Source organism: Microcaecilia unicolor, chromosome 6 (assembly GCF_901765095.1).
Source record: "Microcaecilia unicolor chromosome 6, aMicUni1.1, whole genome shotgun sequence".
Lineage (NCBI taxonomy): Eukaryota > Metazoa > Chordata > Amphibia > Gymnophiona > Siphonopidae > Microcaecilia > Microcaecilia unicolor.
In genome coordinates, this window is record NC_044036.1 from 330,674,686 (window position 1) to 330,702,568 (window position 27,883).

The following is a 27,883-nucleotide window of genomic DNA, read 5'->3' on the forward strand; positions in this document are numbered from 1 at the left end:
CTGGCACAAGGCGAAAATCGGGCAATAACTCCGTGTTGACACGCGTAGGCGATTACCGTACGGTTAACGTGAAAGACCTTACCACTGAGTCAACGGCTGGCGGTAAGGTCTCAGACCCAAAATGGCCGTGCGCCAATTTTTATTTTGCTGCACGTCCATTTTTGGCAAAAATTTTGAAAAAGGCCTTTTTTTTACAGGTGCACTTGAAAAATGTATCTGCGCGCGAGTCCAAAACACGAGCCTGCACTAGTGCAGGTCATTTTCTTTATTTATTTTTTGTCTATTAGATTGTAAGCTCTTTGAGCAGGGACTGTCTTTCTTCTATGTTTGTGCAGCGCTGCGTATGCCTTGTAGCGCTATAGAAATGCTAAATAGTAGTAGTAGTAGTCTCTTGTAACCAGAGCTAATATTGTGATGTCATAATGCCTCAGGCCACCAATAAGAGCCAACCTCATCAGTGATGTCACAATGGCTTGATTGTCCTATACTTGGCTCACTTTTATTACATAGCTCTTTGAGCAGGGACTGTCTTTCTTCTATGTTTGTGCAGCGCTGCGTATGCCTTGTAGCGCTATAGAAATGCTAAATAGTAGTAGTAGTAGTTTTCGGCACGCCTTAACAAAAGGACCCCCTTAGTTATTTTTGTGTTCCAAGAGGAGACAGGTACTTACCCCTTTGCAGATGGACACAGCTTCTTTGGACATTGCTTTTGGATAGGAAACATTATGTTCCATTATAGACTGGAACAGCTCATCCTCATCCTCCCCATCAAATGGCGGCTGTGAAAACACAAATTGGTGGCATTCAAATTGTTAAGCCCTTGTGTTTATTCCTTGGCACCATTAACGTGCTGCCAAGCAGGTGACCTACAAGGTGAAAGAGTGCAGTTGGTTCTGTGCTGCCATTTCTTTGGTTCAGTAATTGCGACGAGGTTTGTTTTGCTCTGCTTAAGACAAATGATCCTCCACTCGGGCCTTTTATGCCGGGTAGGATCTCAGCCTCTCAAGTTTACTGGAGCAGTACAATGGAGTTGCCATACAAAGTCTAATCTTGTCCTTATCACTAGGTGTCAAACAATAATATGTTGTGGATTCCTTACCTGCCCAGCCAGCATTTCATATAATAATACTCCGTAGGCCCACCAATCCACAGACTTTCCGTATGGCTGATACGCAATGATCTGAAAAAGTTTTACAAATCAAGATGAAGGTGAGAAGAGGTAATTCAGTGACCAACCAAGTTTACTTCATTTATCGTATTTATGTTTATATTTGGCCATTTTTACTATTGTTATGCTGTTAACAACATTTTAAAGTTTTATGTAGAGGAGTGTGGTAGCCGTGTTAGTCCACTCTTAAGGTTATCAATAGAAATCAAACAAAATAAAACATGGAAAAGAAAATAAGATGATACCTTTTTTTATTGGACATAACTTAATACATTTCTTGATTAGCCTTTGAAGGTTGCCCTTCTTCGTCAGATCGGAAATAAGCAAATGTGCTAGCTGACAGTGTATATAAGTGAAAACATTCAAGCATTACTATGACAGTCTGACAGGGTGGTAGGATGGGGGTGGGTAGGAGGTATGCATGGGGACATCAAGCATATCACTGATATTCTAACAGGATGGGTGTGGATAGGTGAGGGGTGGGGTGATCAACAGAGAAATACAGCTTTATGGTTTATAATGGGCTAGGAACCCCAGATCCTTGTTAAGTCCTTTCTGTTGGGTGTTAAAATATTCAATCATTCTGACTTCAAAGGTCTTACGTTCTTGTATGGTTTTAAAGTTACCTTTCAGGATTCTCACTGTGAAGTCACTGGTACAGTGTCCTGGTCCTGTAAAATGTTGACCAACAGGCGTGGGAACCCTACTTGCACCAGTATTGTTCATGTGATGTCTATGTAAATTGAATCTTGTCTTAAGCATCTGGCCTGTTTCTCCAATATAGCATCCTTCATTACATTTTTTACACTGAATGATATATACCACATTGGAAGATGAGCAACTGAAAGATCCCTTTATGTTGAATATCTTTCCTTTGTGGGTAACTGTGGGGTCCTGTGAAATATTTTGGCATAGTTTGCAACTGGATAAATTACAGGGAAGTGTGCCCTTCTCATCACATGAACAATACTGGTGCCAGTAGGGCTCCCACCCCTGTTGGTCAACATTTTACAGGACCAGGACACTGTACCAGTGACTTCACAGTGAGAATCCTGAAAGGTAACTTTAAAACCATACAAGAACGTAAGACCTTTGAAGTCAGAATGATTGAATATTTTAACACCCAACAGAAAGGACTTAACAAGGACCTGGGGTTCCTAGCCCATTATAAACCATAAAGCTGTATTTCTCTGTTGATCACCCCACCCCTCACCTATCCACACCCATCCTGTTAGAATATCAATGATATGCTTTGATGTCCCCATGCATACCTCCGACCCACCCCCCTCCTCCCACCCTGTCAGACTGTCATAGTAATGCTTGAATGTTTTCACTTATATACACTGTCAGCTAGCACATTTGCTTATTTCCGATCTGACGAAGAAGGGCAACCTTCGAAAGCTAATCAAGAAATGTATTAAGTTATGTCCAATAAAAAAGGTATCATCTTATTTTCTTTTCCATGTTTTATTTTGTTTGATTTCTATAGATTCTACATGGAATGTTGCTATTCCGCTAGCAACATTCCATGTAGAAGTCGGCCCTTGTAGATCACCAATGTGGCCGCGCAGGCTTCTGCTTCTGTGAGTCTGACGTGCAGGACGTCAGACTCACAGAAACAGAAGCCTGCGCAGTCTTCTACATGGAATGTTGCTAGTGGAATAGCAACATTCCATGTAGAATCTCCAATAGTAGCAACATTCCATGTAGAATCTCCAATGGTATCTATTTTACTGTCATAGTAATGCTTGAATGTTTTCACTTATATACACTGTCAGCTAGCACATTTGCTTATTTCCGATCTAAGGAAGAAGGGCAACCTTCGAAAGCTAATCAAGAAATGTATTAAGTTATGTCCAATAAAAAAGGTATCATCTTATTTTCTTTTCCATGTTTTATTTTGTTTGATTTCTATTGATAAAGTTTTATGTTAAACTGTATGTGCTGTACACTGCCTTTGGGTGAATCTCTTCATAAAGGTGGTTAATAAACCTCAACCAATAAATAAATAAATAAATAAATAACCCAAGGATATGGCATCTGAGAAGAATGAAGATCAGCCAAGGCGATCAACATAAAACAGAGGTTCTCATAAGTCTGAAATACTAAATTCCACCAGCCTTGATGTGTGGCTTGATTCAGAGTCTTCCAGTGGCAGAATACAATTTCCAAGGCTAAAGTGAGTGAAGTATTAACAAGCAAGCATTCATTTTGACTTAACATAGATTGAAAACACTGGTCTCGAAGCAACACATATTTTGTATAACACAGGACCAGTGAAATGAAACGTATCTGTTAAAGTGAGCCATACTTCATTCCAAAATGGATTACTACATACGCAGTCAAACATAAGATGTTTGATATGCCCAGTTGAGCATGACAAGACAGACATGAACTGGGAATGGAAGGGTTAATTGAATGCGACCTGAGGGGCTTCCAAAGTGATCTGTGCATGAAAAAATAGAGGGACTGTGTTGGGGCCGCAGACCTGGAGCACTTAAACATTGAGTTCCCTACCTGGTGGAATTTAGTATTTCAGACTTATAAGTATGAATCATTCCTTGCTAAAAAAAAAAGTCCCGTCGCTATATCTCTTATAAGGAGAAGTGGTCTTTGTTACTAACGTACTTTAGAGATGCATGTTGAGAAGTCCTTTCCCTCCGGGTTTAAAAAAAAAAAAAAATTATTATTCTTTTTCTCTCTTTCCCTCCTTCACGCTTTTTGACATTTGTATGATATTATAATGCTTTATGTTATTTATTTATTGCATTTGTATCCCACATTTTCCTACCTCTTTGCAGGCTCAATGTGGCTTACAATACATCATGGATAGTGGAAATAAGAAAAGAATAGACATTTGGTGTTACAGAAGGATTTTGGGTTGTACGGTGCAAAAAAATGGAAGCGGTGCAAAGAAAAGCTACGAGAATGGTACGGGATTTGCGTTCCAAGACGTATGAAGAGAGACTTGCTGACCTGAACATGTATACCCTGGAGGAAAGGAGGAACAGGGGTGATATGATACAGACGTTTAAATATTTGAAAGGTATTAATCCGCAAACAAATCTTTTCCGGAGACGGGAAGGCGGTAGAACGAGAGGACATGAAATGAGATTGAAGGGGGCAGACTCAGGAAAGATGTCAGGAAGTATTTTTTCACGGAGAGGGTGGTGGATGCTTGGAATGCCCTCCCGCGGGAGGTGGTGGAGATGAAAACGGTAACGGAATTCAAACATGCGTGGGATATGCATAAAGGAATCCTGTGCAGAAGGAATGGATCCTCAGAAGCTTAGCTAAAATTGGGTGGCGGAGCAGGTGGGGGGAAGAGGGGTTGGTGGTTCGGAGGCGAGAATAGGGGAGGGCAGACTTATATGGTCTGTGCCAGAGCCAGTGATGGGAGGCGGGACAGGTGGTTGGGAGACGGGAAAAACTGCTGGGCAGACTTATACGGTCTGTGCCCTGAGAAAGACAGGTTCAATTCAAGGTAAGGTATACACATAAGTTTATTTTGGGCAGACTGGATGGACCATGCAGGTCTTTTTCTGCCGTCATCATCTACTATGTATGGTAATGGAATACATGATAGTAATATAACAGAAGGCATTATTAGGCATTTCTGGATATATGTGGGGAATTTCACATGTGTTGATCTTTGTGGTATATTTTTTCAAATATACCAATAAATCAATAAAAATCCTAAGGCAAAAAAATAGAGGTTCTCAACCCAATCCTTGGGGCATGAATCCTGTCAGTCTGAACATGCAACAGATATATATCTTCACGTACAGCCTCTGTCCTATGGATCTACAGCTGCTATTATTTAAGGCCTATTAAGCAGATTCTGCTTACCTAGGTTTCCTTTTAACAATTTTAATTAATAATTTGTCCTGAAATATTAACAAGGAAATGTCCTTAATTTATTCGCCTCTTTTTATCAACTCAGAATTAATTTAAGTCACAAGGACTGAAAGCTCAGAGCAGCTTCTTGGGGAGAAATCAAAGCTGCAGCCTTGCAATTTCCAAGAAAGAAGCTCAATTTTCAGCTCAACAATGCAATTCGATTTAGTGAAAGCATAACGAGTGCAGAGCCCACTAGAAAATTGCTCCCTTTTCAGTGGTAATAACAGGATGCAGTTAAAATTAAGCTACCATCTCCTGGGTCCAAGAAATTAGAAATCTGCCACCTATTGAACGGGAAACTCAAAAGCTCTCAAGTTTGCAGCTGAAATGTGTGGGTCAAATTTCCAAATTACAGTGTTTATGCCTCAACTGTGCTGAAGTAGTTTCACGTGTAGACGAGGGAATATTTCTTTTTTTTTTATTTTGTTCACTCGGCGCTGGTGACTATTAATGAACATGTCCAGTTTATTATAAACTAGACTTTGAGCCCGTAAAAACGGGCTATTATAGGAAGGGGGGGTTGAAAGGCCCGCCCCCACCGCCGAGTTCGCCGCTGCCCCTCCCCCTCCGAGTTCGCACCCCCCACCGAGCCGTCACCACCCACCTTCCACCCGGCCGGGCCCTCGCTCCGCTATTGAAACAGCGATGGTCCGGGAACGCAGCACTGAGCTCTGCTGAGCTGCCGACGTCGGCCTTCGTTCTTCTTCTCTGCCTGTCCCGCCCTCGTGTGACGTAACGTCGTCGAGGGCGGGACAGAGGCAGAGAAGAAGAAGGAAGGGTGATGTCGGCAGCTCAGCAGAGCTCAGTGCTGCGTTCCCAGACCCTCGCTGTTTCAATAGTGGAGCGAGGGCCCGACCGGGTAGAAGGTGGGTGGCGGCGGCGACTCGGGTGGGGGAAGCGTTAGACGGCGGTGTCCCTCCCTCAGCAATGCGCAGTACAGACCCTCTGTGTTCCGCCCCCCGTCATGACGTATTGACGTGGGGGCGGGGCAGAGGAGGTCTGTACTGCGCATTTGCGAGTGAGTACGGTCACTCGCCGTTTATATGTTTGATAATAATATTAATGAACAAGTCCAGTTTATTACGCATAATAATAAAAACAAACCACTCTGAAGAACTCTCTTCACCATATGGAAATGCTGAGAATAATATGGCCACTTAATTTTCTTTGCAACTCATTTTGTGAAAGAAAGTATCACGACTGCCATAATGCAGTGGCATAGCCACAGGTAGGCTTGAGTGTGCACAGGCCCACCCACTTTGCGCTCACACCTGTGTTGTGGCTGGTGCAGATCTGCATACACAAAAACTGAGTGTGCGTGGCGTGGCGTGCCATGTACGGCACAGGGACATTATTTATTTATTTACACATTTGTATTCCACATTTCCCCAGCGCGATTAGTTTCAATGTGGCTTACAATGACATCAGATGAGCCAATTCTGACAATACAGTGGAATGCCTAGGACTCAAAAGTTCTAATTATTGATCGAAGAATTAGAGTGGAGGAGTTTGAGACGAGAGTATAATGGGGATAGTGGAGTGTAAGTAGGTGACATACGAGATGCACGCAAGACTGGTTATATTGAGTGAGGCAGGTATTATGTGTTATCAACATGAAAGGATTTCCTGAAAAAGGCGGCTTTTAGATGTTTTCAAAATAAAATATAGTTATTCGTAGACCTTAATTCTTTTGGTAGAGAGTTCCAGGTTTTTATACATAGGAAGGGGAAGATGAACGACTACACTGATTTATATCGTAATCCTAGGCGGGTCAGGAAGTGAAGGACAAGATAATTACATGCTCCACTAATAGTGTTGCGCAGTGGGAGATCGATTAGGTTGGCCAAGTATTCATGAGCAAGACCAATGATGATCTTGTGGACCAGTGTGCGTATCTTGAAAAGAATTCTGGCTCTTATCGGGAGCCAGTGTAGGTTTTGAAGTAGTGGGAGGGCGCTTTTGTAGTGTGACTTCCTGTAGATCAGTCTAGCGGCCGTGTTTTGGGCTGTTTGTAATCTTGCCAGTAGTTGTTCTCCACAACTGGCATACACGACATTACAGTAATCGATGTGTGCTAAGACCTTTGATTGGACTACTACTACTACTATTTAGCATTTCTATAGCGCTACAAGGCATACGCAGCGCTGCACAAACATAGAAGAAAGACAGTCCCTGCTCAAAGAGCTTACAATCTAATAGTCAAAAAATAAAGCAAACAAATCAATTAATATGTAGAGGAAAGAGGAGAGGAGGGTAGGTGGAGGCGAGTGGATACAAGTGGTTACGAGTCAAAAGCAGTGTTAAAGAGGTGGGCTTTCAATCTAGATTTAAAGATGGTCAAGGATGGGGCAAGACGTAGGGGCTCAGGAAGTTTATTCCAGGCGTAGGGTGCAGCGAGACAGAAGGCGCGAAGTCTGGAGTTGGCAGTAGTGGAGAAGGGAACAGATAAGAAGGATTTATCCATGGAGCGGAGTGCACGGGAAGGGGTGTAGGGAAGGACGAGTGTGGAGAGATACTGGGGAGCAGCAGAGTGAGTACATTTATAGGTTAGTTGAAGAAGTTTGAACAGGATGCGAAAACGGATAGGGAGCCAGTGAAGGGTCTTGAGGAGAGGGGTAGTATGAGTAAAGCGACCCTGGCGGAAGATGAGACGGGCAGCAGAGTTTTGAACCGACTGGAGAGCATGTGGATGATCTCTCTGGGAAAGTAGTCCCTTATTCTCCTAAGATTCCACATTGTTTGAAACATTTTTGATGTGGTAGTGGAGATCTGTTGTTCAAATGATAATTTATGGTCAACAGTGACTCCTAATAGTTTCAGCTACTGGGTGAGTGATTCCACCTATGCTGATGCTTGTGAAGGTGTTGTTGCAGTAAGTAGATGTTAGCACTAGGAATTGGTTTTTTCTGTGTTAACTATGAATTTGAATGTGGTGGCCCGTGATTCTAGGATGTTTACACCCGATTTAATTCTGTCCATGTCACTGAGTTCATTGTCAAATGGGATGTAAACTGACATATCATCGGTGTATAGGAAAGGATTAAAGTCGTCTTTTCTCCAAAGTTCATGCTAATGGAATCATCATAATGTTGAACAAGGTAGGAGAAATGGGTAAGCCTTGGGGAACTCCACATTCTGCTTTCCATATCTGAGATATGGTTGTACCCATCTTTACTTGATAGGTTCTGGATGTTAGAAAATCATCACACCATCGGAGAACCTCACCACCGATTCCAATTTTGTCTAGCAACTTCAGAAGAATCATGTGATCGACCACGTCAACTGTGCTTGACATGTTGAAATGTAAAAGAAGAATTTTCTTGCCTTTGCTGAACTCGTTCCTTAGTCTTGCTAGAAGGGTGATTAGCACTATTTCAGTGCTGAACAGAAGGCGGAAATCTGATTGGGATTCATGTAGTATGGGGTGTTTGTTTAAGTATTCCATTAGCTGGCTGGGTTTGGGGAGCCCAGATATTTATATTTTGAGTTTGGGGGGGGGGGGGTGGTTTGAAAATAAAATTTCATCACACACCACTTTGGCCATCTGGTTACGTCACTGGTATAAGTCTGCTGTGCAACAGTTTTTTTTTTTACATATGTTCCCTCACAAGTAATCACTGTATGGCAGAACAAATGCAACGAAAATGCCACTGGGGTAGTTTTATGAGCACCCGAGTATACATTCAAGTAGATGCTAATGAACTTGCCTGGGGTTTAACCAGGATGCTTCTCCTCACTCTTTGCTCCATGCTAAGACTATCAGCTAGTGTGTCCATTGAGATCCTCTCAAAAGCCGTTCCTTGAGCTGCCATCTTACCATATGGTGTGATTGGAAGAATATAGGTTTTCTATTCTTTTCCATCATTGGTCCCAATTATGGTATACCCTACCGTTTGAGCTTTGTGCAATGCGAAATATAGCTCAGTTTAAGAAAGAATTAAAGACCTATTTCTTTCTTCAAGTGTATGTGATGGAAGAATAACAAGGACCTATTTTATCTGGTTTATATTGATACCTGACACTTTCTGTTTTTAATCTGTTTATACAGTATTGATAGTTTGTTTATTTTACTTTGTATGTGAATTGCTCTCCACTTAGAATTCGTGGATAATGCAAATTTTATTTATTTTATTTTTACGTGCTTTGAAACAATAACATTACTTCTTATTTGATACACCCACAGACATTCTCGGGGCCAGAGAAGAGGCAGTGTGAAGAAAGAATCAGCACTTCTCCGTCCTGTTATAAATGTATTCCCATTGTCAAAACAGGTGACTCCAGTGTTAAGGTCTACACTGACTATAGCCATCCATATACAGAACACTTAAATTATAGTGGAGGAGTGGCCTAGTGGTTAGGGTGGTGGACTTTGGTCCTGAGGAACTGAGTTTGATTCCCACTTCAGGCATAGGCAGCTCCTTGTGACTCTGGGCAAGTCACTTAACCCTCCATTGCCCCATGTAAGCCTCATTGAGCCTGCTATGAGTGGGAAAGCACAGGGTACAAATGTAACAAAAATAAAATAGATACTATTGGAGATTCTACATGGAATGTTGCTACTATTGAGATTCTGTTGCTTCTATTGGAGATTCTACATGGAATGTTGCTATTCCACTAGCAACATTCCATGTAGAAGGCTGCGCAGGCTTCTGTTTCTGTGAGTCTGACGTCCTGCACGTACGTGCAGGACGTCAGACTCACAGAAGCAGAAGCCTGCGCAGCCACGGATCTGCAAGGGCCCACTTCTACATGGAATGTTGGAATAGCAACATTCCATGTAGAATCTCAAATAGTAGCAACAGTGGAGGAGTGGCCTAGTGGTTAGGGTGGTGGACTTTGGTCCTGGGGAACTGAGGAACTGAGTTTGATTCCCACTTCAGGCACAGGCAGCTTCTTGTGACTCTGGACAAGTCACTTAACCCTCCATTGCCCCATGTAAGCCGCATTGAGCCTGCCATGAGTGGGAAAGTGCGGGGTACAAAATGTAACAAAAAAAAAAAAAATCACCTTAAAATGATTTAATTATTGGTCTTCTAAGAATCTAAGAGGGAAGTGACAGGACCTGAAGTAGCCCACCAGCAGGAAGGTGTTACCCAGTATATTAAGATAACTGGAACTTTTGATGTTCTGGCATATCCGTCATTACAAGTCCTACTGACAGCGTAGGAGGACCCCTCCCCTCCGCCACCTGTACATGCACCCTCTTATTCAAAATCCAAATAGTTCTGTCAGAATAAAGCCACAGCTTCAGCAGCCTTTGGCCCTGCTCAGTCTTTGAAAGTAGAGGCTGTGCGCGAATGAGAGCAACCAGGAAATTCTGACTATGCTGCCACCTTAGAAAATTTTGACTGAAGCATAATCTTTTGTTGAGCAAACGCTACAGCCCTTGACTTTCAGAAGAAGCTCAGGGCTATATTTAGCCCTTCAAACTGTAGGCAGAGCTGCACTTTTACGTATAATGCGGGGGACAGTGTAAAGAGCCCAAATCACCATGGTATTCTTGGAGGACAAGTCTAATTATGCATCAGCTGGTATGGCCCTGAGGCTTGGAAGACACTCGCTTCTTTTGTAAGTCCTAATTATCCGCATCCCAGGTGACACCATCAATTTAACGCTTAGTATAGCTTTGCAGATCTGATGAAATGAAATGCAGGAGAGCACAACCTGCCATAATCATCTGTTCACCTTTGCATCATGCACAGTGAAACCGGTAGTCATGTTGACACAGAGTAAACGGTAGCTGATTAACACGCTAATTGGGAAATCAAATGAAGAACTTTGGTCTGCAGAGTAAGACATAAGGGGGAATTTAGTTTGCTTTATTCTGGCATTTTCAGAAGCCCTGCTCTGGCCATAATTTGAATTTTGTGACACTGTCAGGATACATTAAACAAAGTTTAATATTTAAAAATACATGAACGTTGAGGTTAATTACAAGTCTGAAAGGAGGGAGGCCTAGGGGTTAATGAGGGGGGGAGGGGGGGAGGGCAGCACAAAATATCCTTACATCAGCCCTATAAGTCACACATTTTTAACAGACTCAAAGTAGCCGGGTAACAGTGAATAAAACCTTCAGATTTGAAAATGTTTACTTTGTGTTACCATTTGCCAGCCTATTGGTTGACTATTGTAATGCACTCTACGCTGGCTGCAAAGAGCAAATAATCAAGAAACTTCAAACAGCCCAGAACACTGCAGCTAGACTCATATTCGGTAAAACAAAATATGAAAGTGCTAAACCCCTATGAGAAAAACTACACTGGCTCCCACTTAAAGAACGCATCACGTTCAAAATATGCTCCTTAGTCCACAAAATCATTCACGGAGATGCACCAGCCTACATGTCAGACCTGATAGACCTACCACCCAGGAATGCCAAAAGATCATCCCGCACATTCCTTGATCTGCACTTCCCTAACTGCAAACTTTACCTACTTGAGCACACAGTTATGGAATGCATTGCCGCGCAAATTAAAAATGATTTACGAATTAACGAACTATCGCAAACTACTGAAGACCCATCTCTTTAACAAGGCATACCACAAAAATCAACCAATGTGAATATACACAACTCCTCCACACATATTCAGAACTGTTTTACAATCCTGCTTATAATCAAACGAGAAAAACGCCCAAGTTCCGACCTAAATCGGGAGATGGACATTTATCTCACAAAAACGGATAACACGGTATAATCGAAAGCCGAACTTGGACGTTTTCAACTGCACTTCATCGCGGAAGCGTACAAAGTTGACGGGGGCGTGTCGGAGGCGTGGTGAAGGCGGGACTGGGGCATGGTTATCACCCGAACAGAGATGGGCGCCTTTCGCCGATAATGAAAAAAAAATATGCGTTTGTAGCTAGAATTTATGGCAATTTTCCTGGACCCTATTTTTTCACGAATAAGGCCCCCAAAAGTGCCCTAAATGACCAGATTACCACCAGAGGGAATCGGGGATGACCTCCCCTGACTCCCCCAGTGGTCACTAACCCCCTCCCACCACAAAAAATGATGTTTCACAACTTTTTATTTTCACCCTCAAATGTCATACCCACCTCCCTGGCAGCAGTATGCAGGTCCCTGGAGCAGTTGTTAGGGGGTGCAGTGGACTTCAGGCAGGTGGACCCAGGCCCACCCCCCCCCCCCTACCTGATACAATTGTGCTGCTTAATGCTTAGTCGTCCAACCCCCCCCCCCCAAACCCACTGTACCCACATGTAGGTGCTCCCCTTCACCCCTTAGGGCTATAGTAATGGTGTAGACTTGTGGGCAGTGGGTTTTGAGGGGGATTTGGGGGGCTCAACACCCAAGGGAAGGGTGCTATGCACCTGGGAGTTCTTTTACCTTTTTTTTTTTGTTTTTGTAAAAGTGCCCCCTAGGATGCCCGGTTGGTGTCCTGGCATGTGAGGGGGACCAGTGCACTACGAATCCTGGCCCCTCCCACGAACAAATGCCTTGCATTTATTCGTTTTTGAGCTGGGCGCTTTCATTTTCCATTATCACTGAAAAACAAAAACGCCCAGCTCACAAATTGTCAAATAAAACATGGACGTCTATTTTTTACGAAAATACGGTTCGGTCCGCCCCTTCACGGACCCGTTCTCGGAGATAAACGCCCATGGAGATAGACGTTTTCGTTCGATTATGCCCCTCAATATCTGCTTGTTATACTACCATTATGTTTTATCATTATCATGCTGCCTAAGATTCTTCTGTTACACTAAATGTCTATTTTCTAATATATTTCCACCATTCATAATGTATTGTAAGCCACATTGAGCCTGCAAAGAGGTGGGAAAATGTGGGATACAAATGCAATAAATAAATAAACCTGTATCTTTGACTGTTGATTAAGAATAAGTCAAAAAATGTGGAAAGGTCATGCACAGCATGACAATCTGGAAGCAAATCAACAATTTTTCTCATTCATGTTTCTTAGTTAAACCACCACTGGTTACCAACCTGAGCAAGAGGAGACATGTCTCAGAAACCAATCACAAAGAGCGAATACAATAAAAAGATGTCACATATCTCTTTTGCCGCCCTTCATTTCTACAGTGCGTCACCTAAATCAGAAAGCGGAGGAAGAGAGTGCTGGAAAGGATTGGCAGACTTCATAGGCCACGTGGAAGGGCATAATCGAACGGGGCGCCCAAGTTTTCCTGGGGCCGTCCTCGCAGGACGGCCCCGTGAAGGGGCGGGGAAACCCGTATTATCGAAACAAGACGGGCGTCCATCTTTCGTTTCGATAATACGGTCGGGGACGTCCAAATCTCAACATTTAGGTCCACCTTAGAGATGGTCGTCCCCGATTTTCGGCGATAATGGAAACCCAGGACGCCCATCTCAGAAACGACCAAATCCAAGCCATTTGGTCATGTGAGGAGCCAGCATTCGTAGTGCACTGGTCCCCCTCACAAGCCAGGACACCAACCGGGCACCCTAGGGGGGCATTGCAGTGGACTTCACAAATTGCTCCCAGGTGCATAGCTCCCTTACCTTGTGTGCTGAGCCCCCCCAACCCCCCCCCCCCAAAAAAAAGCCACTCCTCACAACGCACTAAGGGGTGAAGGGGGGCACCTATATGTGGGTACAGTGGGTTTCGGATGGGTTTTGAAAGCCTCACATTTACCACCACAAGTGTAACAGGTGGGCGGGGGGGGGGGGGGGGGGGGGATGGGACTGGGTCCGCCTGCCTGAAGTGCACTGCACTCACTAAAACTGCTCCAAGGACCTGCATACTGCTGACATGGAGCTGGATATGACACTTGAGGCTGACAAAAATTTTTTTTTAGGGTGGGAGGGGGTTTGTGACCACTGGGGGGAGTAAGGGAAGGTCATCTCCAATTCCCTCCGGTGGTCATCTGGTCAGTTCGGGCATCTTTGTGAGGCTTGGTCACAAGAAAAAAATGGACCAAGTAAAGTCGGCCAAGTGCTCGTTAGGGACACCCTTCTTTTTTCCATTATCGGCCGAGGACGCCCATCTCTTAACCATGCCCCAGTCCCGCCTTCGCTACGCTGCCGACACGCCCCAGTGAACTTTGGCCATCCCCGCGAAGGAAAGCAGTTGAGGGCGCCCAAAATCGGCTTTCGATTATGCCGATCTGGGCGCCCCTGAGAGGACGCCCATCTCCCGATTTGTGTCGGAAGATGGGCGCCCTTCTCTTTCGAAAATAAGCCTGATGGTCTTTATCTGCTGTCGTTTTCTATGTTTCTGCTATTTTCACGTGCCCAAAATCGGGATTTGTGTTTTTGGAAAATTGGCTATTTGAGTTTTAATCTCTGAACGATAAGAGTAATTTTTTGAAAATGTAATAAGTATCCAGTCATTAAGCCCTGTTATTTTATAAAAGCAGCCTAGGTGCTGTATGTTCCTTGGTACAATAGGCTGCTAAACTCCTCTCTCGTAATGCAACAAAGCTCTCAGACAAAGTGCCGGTACAGGTGTATTTATAAAACGCATGCATACCTCGCAGCTCTACCGAAGTGTCATCCCTGCAAACGCCAACACACGGACCCGTTCTGAAGTACACAGGGCCCGCTCAACATATGGACTAGGTGAAGCAAACTCCCAGTCCAGTCTAAACCTCAAACTTCTAGAAGAATAGGTGGTGGACTGGGATTTTGGCACCCTTTATCATCAGTGCCCTGAGCCACTGCCTCATCTGGTCCAGCGGGAGGGAGATACTTGAGAGAGAGAGACTCCGCTCCTTCTATCTCGCCGCACCTTATGCCTGGAATAGGCTTCCTGAGCCATTACGTCTAGCTCCATCCCTGTCTGCCTTCAAATCTGGGCTAAAGGCCTACCTGTTTGATGCTGCTTTCGACTCCTGACTTGTAACTTTTATCTTATCCTTATGTGTCCTTCTGTCTGTCCTTCTCTTATCCTTTTTGGTCCTGTCTGTTTGTCCTGATTTAGATTGTAAGCTCTTTTGAGCAGGGACTGTCTTCTTCATGTTCAATTGTAAAGCGACTGGTAGCGCTATAAAAGTGATTTATACTAGTAGTAGTAGAGAGGGGGAGATACTGGATCACAGGTGAAAGGAGGGTGGGTGAAATTGTGTGTGTGTGTGGGGGGGGGGGGGGGGGGGGGGGGCGCCAATGCAAAAGTTGGCTCAGCCGGCCCTGCTTCAGGACATGTACTTGTATGTGCAAAGGCACATGTACAATTCGATAATAGCATAAAGCCCCTGTTACGCATAAAATGCTTTAGTGTTGAGAGAAAACCAAGGCAGCATTTCTCAAGACCAGTCAAACGTTTCTGGGGAAATTAAAACAATCGTAGGCACAGCTGAGTCAGGTGACCTCAGGAGACAAACAGGAAGATTTTTTTTTTTTAAATCAACATTGCTGGCACTTCAGACACCCCCCACCCGGAGGGAAATGTTAGGGGAAAACAGCCACATATCTCATTATTGATAGGTAACTAGTTTAGGGTTAAGAGAGTAAAAATGTACACACACAGCGGGATGCCTCTGGGCTGCTTTTTTTTGTTTTGTTACATTTGTACCCCACACTTTCCCACTCATTGCAGGCTCAATGTGGCTTACATGGGGCAATGGAGGGTTAAATGACTTGCCCAGAGTCACAAGGAGCTGCCTGTTCCTGAAGTGGGAATCAAACTCAGTTCCTCAGGACCAAAGTCCACCACCCTAACCACTAGGCCACTCCTCCACTGTTGCTACTATTTGAGATTCTACATGGAATGTTGCTATTCCACTAGCAACAACATTCCATGTAGAAGTCGGCCCTTGTAGATCACCAATGTGGCCGCGCAGGCTTCTGCGAGTCTGACGTCCTGCACGTGCAGGACGTCAGACTCACAGAAACAGAAGCCTGCGCAGCCTTCTACATGGAATGTTGCTAGTGGAATAGCAACATTCCATGTAGAATCTCCAATAGTAGCAACATTCCATGTAGAATCTCCAATAGTATCTATTTTATTTTTGTTACATTTGTACCCTGCGCTTTCCCACTCATGGCAGGCTCAATACGGCTTACATGGGGCAATGGAGGGTTAAGTGACTTGCCCAGAGTCACAAGGAGCTGCCTGTGCCTGAAGTGGGAATCGAACTCAGTTCCTCAGTTCCCCAGGACCAAAGTCCACCACCCTAACCACTAGGCCACTCCTCCACTGTTGCTACTATTTGAGATTCTACATGGAATGTTGCTATTCCACTAGCCAGACACACGGACGGCTACACAGCATTTTGGTTTCGATTTAACTTCTCTACATCTTTATATATACAGTGAGGGAAATAAGTATTTGATCCCTTGCTGATTTTGTAAGTTTGCCCACTGACAAAGACATGAGCAGCCCATAATTGAAGGGTAGGTTATTGGTAACAGTGAGAGATAGCACATCACAAATTAAATCCGGAAAATCACATTGTGGAAAGTATATGAATTTATTTGCATTCTGCAGAGGGAAATAAGTATTTAATCCCTCTGGCAAACAAGACCTAATACTTGGTGGCAAAACCCTTGTTGGCAAGCACAGCGGTCAGACGTCTTCTGTAGTTGATGATGAGGTTTGCACACATGTCAGGAGGAATTTTGGTCCACTCCTCTTTGCAGATCATCTCTAAATCATTAAGAGTTCTGGGCTGTCGCTTGGCAACTCGCAGCTTCAGCTCCCTCCATAAGTTTTCAATGGGATTAAGGTCTGGTGACTGGCTAGGCCACTCCATGACCCTAATGTGCTTCTTCCTGAGCCACTCCTTTGTTGCCTTGGCTGTATGTTTTGGGTCATTGTCGTGCTGGAAGACCCAGCCACGACCCATTTTTAAGGCCCTGGCGGAGGGAAGGAGGTTGTCACTCAGAATTGTACGGTACATGGCCCCATCCATTCTCCCATTGATGCGGTGAAGTAGTCCTGTGCCCTTAGCAGAGAAACACCCCCAAAACATAACATTTCCACCTCCATGCTTGACAGTGGGGACGGTGTTCTTTGGGTCATAGGCAGCATTTCTCTTCCTCCAAACACGGCGAGTTGAGTTCATGCCAAAGAGCTCAATTTTTGTCTCATCTGACCACAGCACCTTCTCCCAATCACTCTCGGCATCATCCAGGTGTTCACTGGCAAACTTCAGACGGGCCGTCACATGTGCCTTCCAGAGCAGGGGGACCTTGCGGGCACTGCAGGATTGCAATCCGTTATGTCGTAATGTGTTACCAATGGTTTTCGTGGTGACAGTGGTCCCAGCTGCCTTGAGATCATTGACAAGTTCCCCCCTTGTAGTTGTAGGCTGATTTCTAACCTTCCTCATGATCAAGGATACCCCACGAGGTGAGATTTTGCGTGGAGCCCCAGATCTTTGTCGATTGACAGTCATTTTGTACGTCTTCCATTTTCTTACTATGGCACCAACAGTTGTCTCCTTCTCGCCCAGCGTCTTACTGATGGTTTTGTAGCCCATTCCAGCCTTGTGCAGGTGTATGATCTTGTCCCTGACATCCTTAGACAGCTCCTTGCTCTTGGCCATTTTGTAGAGGTTAGAGTCTGACTGATTCACTGAGTCTGTGGACAGGTGTCTTTCATACAGGTGACCATTGCCGACAGCTGTCTGTCATGCAGGTAACGAGTTGATTTGGAGCATCTACCTGGTCTGTAGGGGCCAGATCTCTTACTGGTTGGTGGGGGATCAAATACTTATTTCCCTCTGCAGAATGCAAATAAATTCATATACTTTCCACAATGTGATTTTCCGGATTTAATTTGTGATGTGCTATCTCTCACTGTTACCAATAACCTACCCTTCAATTATGGGCTGCTCATGTCTTTGTTAGTGGGCAAACTTACAAAATCAGCAAGGGATCAAATACTTATTTCCCCCACTGTATATATATATATATTTTTTTTTTGTGCTACGTGATGACGCATTTCCGCCTACTTTACGTATGCCAGACACACGGACGGCTACACAGCATTTTGGTTTCACTTTATGGATCAGCTGACATCAGCGTCGTTTTGTTTTTGCGCGCTTCTTTCGCGCTTTTTTTTGGCTATTTAAATTGTCGTGCAGTTCAATTTTACCTTCATTATAACTGTTGAGATCACTGCAACAGACGGTCCACTTGTGCAACGGTCTTTTTTAAGGTACGTGTCTCGCGTCTTTTTTAAGGTACGTGTCTCGCGTCCTTTTTCCAATACATGCGGTTCGCGTCTCTGACGCCGCCGCGTTCTATCATTTTTGTTTTATTTGTGCGCTGGTTTTCTATTATTAATATGCAGTACGTATTTGTAGCTAACCTTGTGTTTTTGAGCTAGTCTTGCGTTTCAATCCCGGACCAGTGCTGTAAAAAGGTTAAATAGGTAGATCACATGACTCTTTATCTTTGGCTTTTCTCTATTTATCCATTTAAATTGCTTGGTGTGACCCAACGGTTAAACATATTTATTGTCTCGTGAATGTTAATCACAATCGTGATTATACGGACTTTTTTTGTACTTTTTTGTATATTTTTTCCTCTCTGTCTTCTACTAAACAAATTTTTCTTTGTCTTCTACAGACCATTTTCAAGATCTTATCTGTAGATCTTTGGAATCTTTTATCTGCGTTTTGAGATTCCTTTGATGTGTTATATTTAATTTCAATTTGACCAATAAGGTTAGTTTTTTCATTCAATTTTTTTACCCCCATGTATGTATATTTAAATTTGTTTTTTCCGTATAAAGTTAGCTCAACATATTATTTGGCATATACATATATATACATGTATAGTTTTCAATTGGTTTTATATTAATAGAATTTTATTTCTTGGATTTATATGGTTCCTTTGATTTTTTTGATAATCTATATATGTTCCTCTTTCAGTATAATTCTTGTTGCATATTATTATTTATTTCTATATGTTTAATTCATTCATTTATTGTTTGTTTATGTTTATAGACTCCTGATGTAGGCCATTCGGCCGAAACACAACGTTGTGTCGAGTCAATTTTAATGTGTTATTGTTACATTATTATTTGTTTGAAGATTATTAAATTTTGTTTTTTTAAAAAAAAGATAATTTGGTTCCATTCTTTGGATAGCCTGGCTTATATTCCCACCTTTTTTATTTTTCGCTATTCCACTAGCAACATTCCATGTAGAAGTCGGCCCTTGCAGATCACCAATGTGGCAGCGCAGCCTTCTACATGGAATGTTGCTAGTGGAATAGCAACATTCCATGTAGAATCTCCAATAGTAGCAACATTCCATGTAGAATCTCCAATAGAATCTATTTTATTTTTGTTACATTTGTACCCCTCGCTTTCCCACTCATGGCAGGCTCAATGCGGCTTACATGGGGCAACGGCGGGTTAAGTGACTTGCCCAGAGTCACAAGGAGCTGCCTGTGCCTGAAGTGGGAATCAAACTCAGTTTCTCAGTTCCCCAGGACCAAAGTCCACCACCCTAACCACTAGGCCACTCCTCCACTCCACTTCTCTGTTGGGTCATTGTTTAGTGTTTCATGCTTTGCTTTCCTGTGCCAGAGTCCTATTCCTGATTCTGGATCTTCCCTATGCCTGGTTTTCTGTATTTGATGATCTATTGCAAGGTACAGAGATGTTTAATTTGCCTGCAGTACTAAGGGTTACTGACAAGTGCCATTAAACTTGTTTTTGACTATTGCAATTTACTTCTCACTGGTCTTCCGCTCAGCCATCTCTCTCCTCTCCAGTCTGTCCAGAATTCTGCAGCACGACTTATTTTCCGCCAGAATCGTTATGCCCACACTAGCCCAACTCCTCAAGTCACTTCACTGGCTCCCTGTCCGCTTCCGTATTCAGTTCAAACTCCTCTTGCTGACCTTTAAATGCATCCACGCTATGACCCCTCACTACCTCTCATCTTTCATTTCTCCCTACATTCCTCCCCGTGAACTCCGCTCTCTGAACATATCTCTCTTATCGTCCCCCTTCTCCTCCACCGCTAACTCCAGACTTTGTTCCTTTTGTCTTGCGCCACCTTATGCCAGGAACCGACTTCCTGAGTCCATACGTCTAGCTTCATTTCTACCTGTTTTTACATCTATGCTGAAAACCTACCTTTTCACTACTGCCTTTGGCTCCTAACCCTACTCATTTGCCCTCCTCCTCCCCTGTTCCTCTTTACCCTGTAATTCCTTTGCCCATAAATGTCTTGTCTGTTTTTACCTAGATTGTAAGCTCTTTGAGCAGGGACTGTCTCTGTGTGTCTCATGTTCAGTGCTGCGTATGCCTGGTAGTGCTATACAAATGTTATTATTATTATTAGTAGTACTCTGTGGACTTCCAGCAGTCCTTTGCTTATCCTTAAAGGGGCTCCGAACTCTGAAGGCTGGCCTACGTCCTGGCCGAGATCCTAACAGTGTGGCTAGCTCAATTCAAAGGGACCAACAGGGGCCCTAATTCTTGCTGCTGGTTGCCCCCATGTAGCTATGCTTTTTCATTCCTCCAGTTACTCTCCAGCACACTCGCTGTGCTACCGCAGCTCAGCCACCTGCAAGCCGAGGAGCCAGGAATCAAACCAACGGACCGGGCCTGATGGTACAGGGAACCAATGTCAAATTAACCAGTAGGGAAATGCTGTCCCTTGAAAACATGGAGACAATGACATTTTTGCTTTGTCTTGTGTGGTTTTAGAGTGCAGTTAAATTAGCAGAATACGAAAATGAAGAAATGAAATGGGGAAAAACAACCCCGAAGGAAAACAAAGAACAAAACATTTCTATCCCTACTGAGCAGTTCTGCTTCTCACATCTGTCTCCCTTCCTGAAGTGCACTTACAAATAAAAATGACACTGAAGTCAGGAAAAAACACATTGGCTAAACGGAAACCTGTCCACCGTTGTCTTTATCTACTACTAATGAAGTAGGGAACTTGTATTTTTCACTTAATTGGGTTGTGGTTGCTCAGATATCCAGACAAAAAAAGCAACACTGGGCCTTCAAGTCTGGGACAATTGAAGTTCTTTATTGATGACCCGACACGGGCCGTGTTTCGGCGTTAAAAAGCGTCTGCCTCAGGGGGTCAAAGGAAAACACTGTGACGTGCACGTAGTGTAGGTTCAATGCCCCAACGTGTAATATATGGTTTTCATTAGCGTTTTTATGCACACGAGAAGGCTCCTCATAGAGCTATATTTTCAGGAGTGTGGCAAACGGCGATTCAATATATTACACGTTGGGGCATTGAACCTACACTATGTGCATGTCACAGTGTTTTCCTTTGACCCCTGAGGCAAGCGATTTTTAACGCTGAAACACGGCCCATGTCGGGTCATCAATAAAGAACTTCAATTGTCCCAGTCTTGAAGGCCCAGTGTTGCTTTTTTTTTTGTCTGTATACTTTCTATGTATGCTGTTCTACCCTCTCTATTTGTGTGTTGCTCAGATATCAAAATCAAACAGTAGGCCAATAACTGCAGCAAAGGTTTCAGAGTTAGAGGCTCTGCTGAGAATTTTCCTTATTTATTCCAATTTCTCTGTATATACTCTTTCCAGCTCTCATAACACGTTAGTTCATGAGTCATGTACCAGGGCCACTCTTGAGCGGACAGTGAGAGGCTGGAGTATTAATTTATCTTAAGGGCTCCAGACACTTAGGTTGACGTAGTAATGCTTCTGACTAGAATATTAATGAATTTTTTATCCAATGTGATGCCTCTGCTTTGGTCTGACAGAGCTACTTATTTGCTCAAGACAGTATCGCGGTCAACTCCGTACCAGTGTAGAACGTAAGTAAAAGAGAGAAGTCAATGCTCCACCTGCATCCAAGCTGCTGTGAATGAGACTTGTGTAAACATCAGGTCTATGAACATTTTTCACTAGATGAGCAAGTTTTCAATGTCCCATTTTTAAACTCTCCGCCGCCTAATGCTTTATATGCATGCCCAGGAAAAGAGAGAGCTGGCATCACTATCACAAAGCAGACCAAGCAGTAGGACAAAAAGCTGGCACTTCTAAAAACCACAAGGTGCCAGACGAATCCTTCAAGACTACATGCGAGTATTTTACAAGTATACCTTGGATATCTCAAGTACTCGCTTTTGTGTAGAATTATCTCTCTACATTTCAATGTCCAGACTCCTGAGGCAGACGCCTAGAGCGCCGAAACACATCTGCTGTGTAGAGCCTTGTTTGATGTACCTTCAATAAACATCACTTTATTGGAATGATACGTTTCCCTTGTGGTTTTTGGAAGGGCCAACTTTTCGCCCTACTCCTTGGTCTGCTGTATTACAATTGTAGAGATTGGTGTTCCTCCAACTTGTGGGGTTGCTCTACCAATCGCTATCACAATAACATCTTCCAGCAACTCTGCCGAGGGAAAATGATCGCCAAAAGATTCAGAAAAAGCAGATCATGTACGGTGATATAGCTATCACACGCAACCACTTAGCAGCATATCTCATTCTTCATGTAGGTCTCATCTAGAAAGCGGGTAAGAATAAAACTGGAGGAAGTTACATAGAAATACTTTTAAAACAAATAGGAGGAAATATTTTTTCACTCAACGAATAGTTAAGCTCTGGAACTCTTTGCTGGACGATGTGATAACAGCAGTTAGTGCATCAGGGATTAAAAAAGTTTTGGACAAATTCCTGGAAGAAAAGTCCATAGTCTGCTATTGAGGCAGACACGGGAAGCAACTGCTTGCTCTGGGATTTTTAGTATGGAAGGTTGCTACTCTTTGAGATTCTGCATGGAATCTTGTCACTCTTTAGGATTCCAGAATCTTGCTGTTCTTTGGGGTTCTACATGGAATGTTGATACTCTTTGAGATTCTGCATGGAATCTTGTCACTCTTTGGGATTCCAGAATCTTGCTATTCTTTGGGGTTCTAATGGAATGTTGCTACTCTTTGAGATTCTGCATGGAATCTTGTCACTCTTTAGGATTCCAGAATCTTGCTGTTCTTTGGAGTTCTAATGGAATGTTGCTACTCTTTGAGATTCTGCATGGAATCTTGTCACTCTTTAGGATTCCAGAATCTTGCTGTTCTTTGGGGTTCTAATGGAATGTTGCTACTCTTTGAGATTCTGCATGGAATCTTGTCACTCTTTAGGATTCCAGAATCTTGCTGACATCCCATCTGTAGACAACCTTGCTAAATATTTCAATGAAAAAATTGTAAATCTACGCAAAACCCTACCTCAGAACAACATGGACATAGAAAACTTCATTAACGGTCTAGACCCAACCCCTAGTGAATACCATGCTGACCAAATATGGTCAAATTTTGCTCTACTCAGCGCTGACACAGTTACTCAGGCGATTAAACAATACTCAAACAGCCATTGTCTACTGGACACGTGTCCCAGCCACCTAATACAATCTGCCCCCCAACCGCTTCAAAATAGATCTCACATCCCACTTAAACTTCTTGCTTCAACAGGGTATCTACCCTCAAGAAAAAGGCAACATCATGCTCACCCCAATACCAAAAGACACCAAGAGAGGCACCTGGATACATGACAGACCTCATCGACCTGCTACCAAGAAACACCACAAAATCTGCACGAGCATACCTAAACCTCCACTACCCAAGCAGCAAAGGACTCAAATACAAATCCACCTATGCAACCAGCTTTTCCTACCTAAGTGCACAACTATGGAACGCATTGCCAAAAGCAGTAAAAACTGCGCTCGACCACCTACATTTTCGGAAAGCACTAAAGACAGACCTGTTCAGAAGAGCATACCCCACCGACCCAACATAAAAATACCTGTTCACTTGTGACACAATGCAATCAAAGACCATAACGAACATTACCTGACTCTTCTTCCCCCTTTTCCTCTCTAAGTTCCCCCCAGCTGTACCTACCATACATGTACCTCATTCTACCACAATATCACTTTGTATTCATTCATACCATGTATTTGTTCAGACCGTAATCGGCTAACGCCGTTAACGGTTATATGTAAGCCACATTGAGCCTGCAAAAGGTGGGAAAATGTGGGACACAAATGTAACAAATAATAATAATGTTGCCACGATTTGGGTTTCTGCGGCTTGCCCACTGCTTGGAAAACAGGATACTGGGCTAGATGGACCATGGGTTTGACCAAGTAAGGCTACTCTTATGTTCTGACCTTCTAGAGTTACACTGGCAATAAAACTGGGGTACTACCGGATCAAATGATGGTATCTCGAAAGCTGGAACAGATAGAGAATTATAACAGACGGTTAAATCTGAGAATTTTGAATTTTCCTATTTCTGTTGGAATATCACCGATAGATTTCTGTAAGAAATATCTAACTGAGGTTTTGGCTTATCCTCAAACAACTATTCCACCAATAAACAAAATATATTACCTTCCAGCAACTAAGCAACCGGAGATGAAATCAAATGAAAAGAATCAAGAATTAGAACTGAATATTCAAGAAATTTCAGCATTACTAGAAGAATCTATTTCAGAGGTCTCTACACGCAGGACACTGTTAGTGTCATCTGTTTTTGAGCAAGACCTAAATGCTTTATTGAAAATTTACTGCAAAAATTCACTAAAAACATTTTGTGGACAAAAAATTTGGATTTTCCCTGACGTAACTAGAACAACTCAAGATTGAAGAAATGTGTTTCTAGCTTATAGAGAAGAGGTTAAATCCATGGGAGCAAAATTTCTTTTAGCCTACCCCTGTAAATGTTGCATCATAGTGTGCTCATGCCAACAACAGATCTTTGTCTGCCCTTCCTGCCTATGCGGAAACAGAAAGTTGCATCAGACAGAAGGCTCTGATGTTGGCACAAGCAGCGCGTTGTGAATCACTGCTGGTAACGTCTAAAACAAGGACAGCGTTGAGAAGGTATGGGGGTGGGGAGAGAGAGGGTTGCCATCATACATTAGAGAAGGAGCAAAAGGGATAGAAGCTTGACCGTAGCGGAGGGGAAGAAGGAAGTCCTAGGTGGTGACATCACTTTCTGAGACTAAAGAAGGGCCAGAATGCTGTTCCGCTCCGTTCTGGCACAAATTAAGCTCTGATGACCAGCAGAAGAAAGGGGTGTTGATGCCCCTGTATAAGTCGTTGGTGAGGCCCCATCTAGAGTATTGTGTTCAGTTTTGGAGGCCGTACCTTGCGAAAGATGTAAAAAGAATTGAAGAGGTGCAAAGAAAAGCTACGAGAATGGTAAGGGATTTGCGTTACAAGACGTATGAGGAGAGACTTGATGACCTGAACATGTATACCCTGGAGGAAAGGAGAAACAGGGGTGATATGATATAAACGTTCAAATATTTGAAAAGTATTAATCCGCAAACTAACCTTTTTCGGAGATGCGAAGGAGGTAGAACGAGAGGACATGAAATGAGATTGAAAGGGGGCAGACTCAAGAAAAATGTCTGGAAGTATTTTTTCACGGAGAGAGTGGTGGATACTTGGCTCCCGCGGGAGGTGGTGGATATGAAAACGGTAACAGAATTCAAGCACGCGTGGGATAAACATAAAGGAATCCTGTTCAGAAGGAATGGATCCTAAGGAGCTTAGCCGAGATTGGGTGGCAGAGCCGGTGGCGGGAGGCGGGGATAGTGCTGGGCAGACTTAATGGTCTGTGCTAGAGCCGGTGGTGGGAGGCGGGACTGGTGGTTGGGAGGCAGGGATAGTGCTGGGCAGACTTAACGGTCTGTGCCAGAACCGGTGGTGGGGAGGCAAGGATAGTGCTGGGCAGACTTACACGGTCTGTGCCCTGAAAAGGACAGGTACAAATCAAGGTAAGGTGTACACAAAAGTGGCACATATGAGTTTATCTTGTTGGGCAGACTGGATGGACCATGCAGGTCTTTTTCCTCCGTCATCTACTATGTTACTATATTAAATATTTGGGCAACAAATACGTGTTCTTCGATCCAGACCAGCTTAACCTTTTTATACAAAAAAAAACAAACTAGATGTACTTAGATCTCTTCATTTAAATTCCTCCTCCCAAAGTTTTGTGGTCTGAGAAAGCAGAAATTAATATTTTCTTCTTGTAAAAGTTTCTTTTTTCTTTTGTTTAGAGGATATATGTCTGGTAATGAGCAATTATATGGTTTCTTTATAAATCTGTAACGAAATTGCTGTTTTACAAATTTATAAGTTAATCTTGTAAATTAAAAGTTAAATTCAATAAAGAAAAATTAAAAAAGAAAAACTGGGGTACTGATGTCGGTTCTTATTTGCCTTTCAGGAATATATGATGCATAAAGCATTTTTTGCACTATACCTGGACCTTGCTAGGTCTCATAATCCTATAGTCTAGTGCCATCTATGCAGCAAATCCCTTGGCCACGACCATTTTTTTTTGATCCGATGACATTTGCTATGAATGTGAAATCCATTATAGACAACACGCTTTCAATGCACTGTTTCTGCTGGCAAGGGCTCCAGCTTCAGAACGTTGACTCTAATCATTTCATTTAACAGATCTAATCATTAATCCATACAGCTGTGAGGTATCAGTGCAATACTAATTATCTGTAATCCCCTGAATCCATCCCAAAGGACAGTGTCACACATACTGAGAAAATGAAGCACCTCATTCCAATTATATGCAGCTCTCACGTATCTATCGAAGAATTCAGTGATAGCTCACATTAATGCTATTAAAGATCTAAAAATGGTCTTCTTCGCTTAAGAGTTGCAGTGTTGAACCTTGAGTCATCAGCTACCTCGCTGGAAGCAACCATGAAGCTGGGATAGCCAGAGACAATAGAAGTCTTGAAATTTTCTTCTGTTAAGTAATTGTGGAAGTACTGAACATAGCCTGCCAGTTTATCACGTCCTACCCCAAGGAAGTGGTAAAGCAACTAACACACCGGGGGGAAATCATCAGACGCTAATTGGAACCAGAACTCCCTGTGGCTGGTGCACTTAAATGTAGAGTCGATATTTAGTTTCCGAAGGGTCAGTCAATGATGAACCTGGCCCTAATGAGGTATTTTCATGATGAGAACGTCCTACATATGCTTTACAGGTTGGGTTGGTAGCAAATGTACTCCTTTATATAAGGCTAAGGGGTCCTTTTACTCAGTGGTGTTCCTTGGTCGGCTGCCACCCGGGCTGGATTGCCGCTGCGCACCCCGCCCCCCCCCGGCACATCACCTCGAACCCACCCACCCCGGGTGTATTGTTCTTACCTCCTGAGGTGCTGGAAGCAGCCGCATGGCTGTCGGCTCCGCTGGTTCCCTGCTCCCTCTGCCCCGGAACAGGAAGTAACATCAGAAGGAGCAGGGAACTGGCAGAGCCGCCAGCCACGCGGCTGCTCCCTGGACCCCAGTGGCGTAGATAAGTGGGGCCAGGGCCCCAGTACATTTGGCCCTGGACCCCCCTCCCGCCATTGCCTGCCTTTGCTGGCGGGGGACCCCAACCCTCGCCAGCCGAGGTCCTCTTCTTCCCGTCCAAGGCTTCCTTCTGTCTCTGACGTCCTGCACGTTGTATGTGCAGGACGTCAGAAACAGAAGGAAGCCTTGAGCAGGAAGAAGAGGACTTCGGCTGGCAGGGGTTGGGGTCCCCTGCCAGCAAAGGTAGGTGATGGCGGGTTGGCGGCGGGAGGTCGAGAGGGTCATCGGCAGGGGGGTCAAAGTTGCTGGTGGTGGGGGGGGGGGGGGGGGGGGGTTGGCGGGGCCGGGGAGAGGGGCTAAAACATGCCCCTCCCGCTGAAGTCTGGCTATGCCCCTGCTGGACCCCTCTGCAGCGTGCACCCGGGGCAGACCACCCCCACCGTACCGCCCTCGGTACGCTGCTTTATTTACTAAGCCATAGTAAAAATTGGCCTGTGGTAGTGTTTTTTGCGATGCGCTCGGCCACAGTTTACTGAGGCTGGGAAAAAAGACATTTTTCAATGGGGGCAATAAATTGCCGTGCGAT

The 27,883-nt window shown here is 43.8% G+C and overlaps 1 protein-coding gene across 2 annotated transcripts in view; it reads right to left on the minus strand.

Annotated features, from left to right (window-relative positions):
• Nucleotides 1–27,883, minus strand: part of PRKCA (protein kinase C alpha) — a 611,673-nt gene that overhangs the window by 17,651 nt on the left and 566,139 nt on the right. For both annotated transcript variants that reach the window (XM_030208456.1, XM_030208455.1), the window contains 2 exons: nt 1,100–1,180; nt 672–779 (listed from right to left, as the gene is read on the minus strand). In XM_030208456.1, coding sequence (XP_030064316.1) covers nt 672–779; nt 1,100–1,180 — 189 coding nt within the window. The remainder of the gene's footprint in view (nt 1–671; nt 780–1,099; nt 1,181–27,883) is intronic.